General features: G+C 58.3%; 1 protein-coding gene across 1 annotated transcript; it reads left to right on the top strand.

Moving 5' to 3' along the window:
* Nucleotides 1-3,346: 3,346 nt before the first annotated feature.
* UBL4B (ubiquitin like 4B) lies at nucleotides 3,347-4,160 on the top strand. The gene has a single exon (XM_008264720.4). The coding sequence runs from the start codon at nucleotides 3,473-3,475 to the stop codon at nucleotides 4,049-4,051; it is 579 nt and encodes a 192-aa protein (XP_008262942.4). The 5' UTR covers nucleotides 3,347-3,472; the 3' UTR covers nucleotides 4,052-4,160.
* Nucleotides 4,161-5,813: the final 1,653 nt, after the last annotated feature.

Below are 5,813 nucleotides of genomic sequence, written 5' to 3'. Positions count from 1 at the left end.
GCCTGTGCCCAGAGCCCTAGTACAAGAAGGCAGAGTTCAAGTCCAGCCCTTCTATTCTACAAATGAGGGAGCAGCTCCTACTGTGCCCTGCCCAGGATGGGCATGGACATCTGTGTCCCAGCGTGACCCAAGAGGGGAGGGCAGCCTGCTGGAGGAAAGGGCTCACCTCTGGGTGGGGCTCTGTGCTGGGTCCCCAGGCCTGCTTGGTTGGTGATGGGCACTGGAGTTGGCCAAGGAGGTCACCAGTGACATCTAGTGGTCACAGAAGGCTACAGCAGCTCCCAGCCAGTGTGTCACTTTACCAGGGATGGCAGTGCAGGGCAGCGCCAAGGATGTGTGATCGAGGGTCAAGGCCTGGCAGGAGCTGGGCTGAAGTGGCGTCCCAAGACCTGCTGCCTGCCTCCTGCCCTGAATCACTTCTCCAGCTCAGCACTTCAGCCTCAGTCCCCGAGACCCATGGGACGGGCAGCTGCTGAGCCGACCAGTGCCAGCCAGTGGGCGAGGGGCAGGGAATGGGCTCATCTGTATGCTGAGCACCCACTGTGTGCTAGGCACTGTGGAGAGCAGCCTGGCCTCCTTTCCTGGGCAGCCCCGAGAGCTCCTTCTGTGAGGGGCAGGGGTCCCTGGTGACCCACGCAGGCTGATTGGGGTCTCAGGGAGGCCGGCATGGGCCCGGGGACCCGCAGTCCCCACCGCATCGACGTGCATGTGTTCTCTGTCAAGGGCCCTGTGGGGTGCACAAATGTTCAGCCAGCCCCTTCAGCAACACCCCGAGGGGCTTCATGGACCTGGAGCTCACAGACCTGTCCCCAGGCACCCTCCGTGTCGCACCCATCTTCCCTGCCAGACTTCCTGGTGACCCGAACTGTGCTTGGAGTTGTTTTCCAGAAGGATCCGAGCCCACAGCTCTTCACAGGCTCATTCCTTTTCCTCAGCTCACAAACCCCCCCATCACCCCACCCCCCCATCATTCATGGTTTGCATGCTCTCATCACACAGCCGTATTTTCTCACATTAATTACATCCTTAGGACAAATGATTACCTGGAAAAGCTTATGACATTTTTCAAGCTCCAAATGTGATTTGAGGGTGCAGCAAGGTGCCCCCTCCGACCCTCTCGGGGAGGGCAAGGGGGCCTCCAGGGCACAGGCGCAGGGGTTGGGTGATGACCATCTCCCCGAGCCTCTCCTGACACCACGAATTCAGAAGCTGCTCTCTTTGTGGTCCACTGGGATGCTGGGCCTGTCCAGACCAAGTAGCTTGATTTGGAGGGTGTGGCCCTCAAAACCCCTGTCCCAGGGCACCTGCCTGCACGAGAGGCAGGCCTGGGCTAGAGCTCTTCTGTTCTTCTGGAAGCCCAGGGCTTCTCCAGTCACTCTCTGCCCAGCTGGGTAGGTGGGACTGAGGGGGAGGGGCTGGAGGCAGGCATCACCCTGCAAGCTGCAAACTCTGGCACCTGCCCCTTCCTCAGACACTCCATAGCTTGGAGGAGAGATTACAGGCCACTCTGGTTCCAGGTTCATCTTCCTTTTGCCACCTGCAGACAGCGATTCAAACTTTAGCCCTCCAGGCAGCCTTCCTGGATTAACTCTGCTCTGGGCAGTTCCTGGACGATATGGCCCCCATCCCATCCCATCTGATGGTTTGGCCAGCACAGGGGTCCTGTCTTCCAGGGACTGAGAGCTCCCAGATAGTGAGGGAGAAGCCTCATCCACCCCCAGCTCACTCCGCCTGGATGCCCTGCCGTCATCACCATTGAGTCTGCTGGTCCTCCAGCCCCTGTGTGTGTATTTGCAAATTCCATATTTCAGATGCACCGGGGGAGTTGGCTGTTGAAAGAACTACTACAGAAGATCTCTTGGTAAAGACTGGAATCATGCTATGATTTATTTTTTTTACATAATTTCAGCTTTTCCCATCTCTAGGGGAGAAGGCAGCGGCAAGGAGAGGCTGCAGGCTGATGTCTTTCTTTGCACGGCCTGCTGTACTGGGCCCTGCAGGCCGGCAATGTCTCTGAATTTTGTCTTCATGTTTCAAGGCCTTCTGTGCACTGCTGGAGGCAGGGGATGGGAAGATGGGTGAGGCGCAGCCCCTCCCTCCCAGAACTGGTGAGGGAGATGCAGAATTGAAACAGGTGCATCAGCACAGGTATGTTCCAGGGGAGCCATGCTTACATGGAGGGGGTTGGATTGTCTCTGCCCAGGCCTGGGGAAAGCAGAGACAGGCTTCCTGGAGGATGTGGTGTTAAAGCAGAGTTTTGAAGGACGGGTTGGGATGGGACAGCAAGTAAAGGAAAGGGCAGGTGGATGTGGCGGGAATGGAGGCTGAAAGTGGGGAGAGCTGAGGCTGGGGTGCAGGCAGGGGGCCAGGCCAGGGAGGCTGCTCTCATTCCAAAAACAAAGGAGAGAGACCTGGATTGCTGGCCTTGCCTTTACTTTAGGAAGATTCCCCTGGCCTCCGCATGAATGGCCCCAGGGTGGAGGGGCTGGGCAAGAGATGAGCTGGAGTCAGAGCCCAGGCCCTGCCCTCTCCCCCTGCAAGCTCCATCCCTGAAGGCCTCGGGGCTTCTTGCTGCAGGCACCTGCAGATCTCTGAGGTCGCAGAAGCACACTCTGCACACCCGCGGGCCAGCGAGCCCAGGACTGGCCCTCGGACACTGGAGCCGGAGCAGGAAGAGCCGTCTCCTGGCATCTCAGGGGCCCAGCTCAGGGGTCTCCCACGCAGCCTCCTGAGCTCCCAGCAGGATTTCAGGGAGGGCGGCTATTCGTGGGCTCCTTGAGCTCCCGCTGGGTCCCTTCCTTCCTGTCCTTTCTCTCCTCCACCTCCTACTGGTGAATCCTGGAACTGCCTCCCGCCTACTTGAATATGAGAGGATTTCAAAACAGCTCTCTGGTAAAATAAACTTATCTTTTCCTTCCATTTTCCACGGACTTTTTGAATTTCACACTCTGATCCCTGTCTCAGGGACAAGTGGCCAACAGACAGAAGTCGCTCGGTCAGGTCAGGCGGTCTGAAAGCGTCCCGGAGGCCGAAGGTGTCCATTTTGACACGACTGTCCCTGCAGGTGCAGGTCCTGGCACAGTGGGGGCGCTGTTTGGTACTTGGCATTGCTGAGCCCACAGGCCTGACGTGTCCAGTCCTCGTGTCCCCTCTCTCCACTCTTCCTTAGCCCTGCATTTTCTTTCCCGGCCCCCCTTCCTCTCTTTCGCCCTCCTTTCTCCTCTCAAAGAAATGATGCTCTCGGCCCCACATGCCCCCCTGCCACCCCGACCGTTCCTTTCTGGAGATGAGCCCTCCCACGGCATTATGACATCACTGAGCAGTAGCCAATGGCTCTGCACCAGGCCTGGCCCTTGGCCTCCTGGGACCATGGCCCTCTGTCGACAGGGAGAAGTCAGCCACTCCTGCGGGGCCCCTTGATCTTCAGGGAGCTCCCAGAGCATGGATCCCTCCTGACTGCCCCCTTGGCCCGATGATCCTCACGGTCAAGCTGCTGCTGGGCCGGAGATGTAGCGTGAAGGTGTCGGGGCAAGAGAGTGTGGCCACGCTGAAGAAGCTGGTGTCGCAGCAGCTGCAGGTGCCCGAGGAGCAGCAGCACCTGCTTTTCCGCGGCCAGCTCCTGGCTGATGACAAGTGCCTCTCCGACTACTGCATCGGGCCCAATGCCTCCATCAACGTCATTGTGCGACCCTTGGAGACGACCACACTGGAGACAGCCCAGCAGGCCCAGGCCCAGGCCCAGCCCCTGTGGCACCAGCTGGACCGGGTCCTGGCCAGACACTTTGGGCCGCAGGATGCCAAGGCCGTGCTGCAGCTGCTGAGGCAGGAGCACGAGGGGCGCCTGCAGAGGGTGAGCCTGCAGGACCTGGAGCAGCTGGCACAGTGCCTCTTGGCAGAGCAGTGGTGCGTGGAGCCAGCCGGAGAGGGGAGCCTGAGGTCATGGCCTCGGGGCTCCTGCAACAAAGAGGAGCAGGAGGAGGAGGAGAAAGAGAAAGAGAAGGAGGAGGCAGCGGCGGAGGAGGCGGAGGCAGAGGCGGCGGCTGATCAGTAACTGGACCGTCCATTCATTTGCACTCTGGGCTTCTCCTAGCCTCAAGCTCACGTGTTCCCCTGTGACTTTTCCCACTGCCGCCTCCTAATGTAGATGCATCGCACCCCTCCTTTTCCTTTTTTTAAATGTATGAGAGAGAGAGAGAATGAATGAGAGAGAATGTGAATGAATGAATGAGAGTGAGAGAAAATGCATCTATTCTCTAGTTCCCTCCCCAAAAACCCACAATGGCTGGGGCTGGACCAGATGGAAGCCAGGAGCCAGGAACTCCATCCAGGTCTCTTAGGCAAGTGGCAGGGGCCCAACTACTTAAGCCGTCAGCTGCTGCCTCCCAGGGTCTCCATTAGCAGGAAGCTGGAATTGGGAGCAGAGCTGGGTCTTGAACCCAGGCAGCCAGGCTGGGCTGCTAGGCTGAACACCTGCTCCCACAGCACTGATTTGAAGCTTTAAAGCAGCTGGAGGATTTTTGGACTGTTCTGCCCCTCTAGGGCCTGAGGTCTCCCCCTCCCACTGTGAAATGCGAAGGCTTCCATGCCCATCTGCATTGGTTCTCATCATCCAAGGGAACTCTATTTAAAAAAATTTTTTTAAATTTAAATTTAAAAATTTTAAAGATTTACTTATGCAAAAGGCAGAGTTGGGGGGGGGGAGGGAAAGACCTATTGCTGGTTCACTTCCCAAATGGCCAAGGGCACTCCTACAAGGACTGTCAGACACCACACCCCTATCTTCAGTTTGGGCAGCTTTGTCTGTGCATGCCCAGAAACTGCCCAGGGTGACAGCAACCCCCTGGCCCAGAGTGCCCAGGGCTCCCAGCAGACCCTCTTTCTCCTTTGGAAGAGAAAGGCAGTGTGGATTTATTTTCTTCCATGCTCAGACCACAGCACCTACCCCTAAGCCCCCTGGACTGCCAAGATAAGAGGACTGTCAGGTAGCTGCCCCTGCTCTCTGGGTGGAGCTGTCCCTGTGTCCCACCTACTTGGGTTTCCACGGCTTCAGGGGCAGGGGCCTCAGAGGGGGTGGAGGGGGAGAGAGCACCTGCTGTGAGCCAGGTGGGGAGCTCTCAGATGGACCTGGGATGGCAGGACACCGGGCCTCAGGCAGAAGAGTTGTGCAAAGCCACGTGCTTATGATGGCTTAGGGGACCGAGCCAGGGCCACTTGTCTCCAGTCTCATCTATTGGCCGGGACCACTGGGCTCCTGTTGCTGCCCAGCACTGCTCAAAGCTTGCTGGAAGTCTTGTGACAGCCGTCAGAGCAAGTGCAGAGCCTGGAGTCTGGAGAGAGAGAGTGAGGGGTGCAGCTGTGGACAGCAAGCCACAGCCCCGAGCCAGAGCTCAGCTGGTGTGGCCAGGCGGCCAGGTGCCTCCAAGGGCCCTGGGTTCAGCATGGAAGGTTCAGAACCCTGCAGGCTACAGGAAAAACTAGGTCTTTTCTGTATTTTTGGTGGGAGGTGGCTGTCCTTGGTGAGGGCTGAGGTGCCTCTATGTTGTGTGAGTGGTAGGGAGGGGCGGGGGGCTCCCACAGCTGGGGTCCCCTCTTCACTGCTGACATCCATGAAGTGCTATTATTGCAAAAGTGTCCATGCTGGCTGGGGCTGGAGGGCAGGGGCTAAAAGAGAGGAAGAAGCCGGGCCGGCCTCCCTGGGGCGGGCGCCCACCCTCTGTCCCAGCCCTCCCCAGTGTTGGGCTAATGCACCTTACTTGTCTGAAGCTCTGGTTCTCCACCTGCTACACAGAGGTTCTTGTCATGGTGTCTCATTA

This window comes from Oryctolagus cuniculus, chromosome 7 (genome assembly GCF_964237555.1).
Source record: "Oryctolagus cuniculus chromosome 7, mOryCun1.1, whole genome shotgun sequence".
Classification (NCBI taxonomy): Eukaryota; Metazoa; Chordata; class Mammalia; order Lagomorpha; family Leporidae; genus Oryctolagus; species Oryctolagus cuniculus.
Note: the sequence above shows the minus strand (reverse complement) of the source record. Positions and strands in the feature narration are given on the sequence as shown.

Bases quoted from the DNA above. Each gene is read 5' to 3' on its own strand.
- UBL4B (XM_008264720.4), top strand. From the start codon at position 3,473: ATGATCCTCACGGTCAAGCTGCTGCTGGGCCGGAGATGTAGCGTGAAG.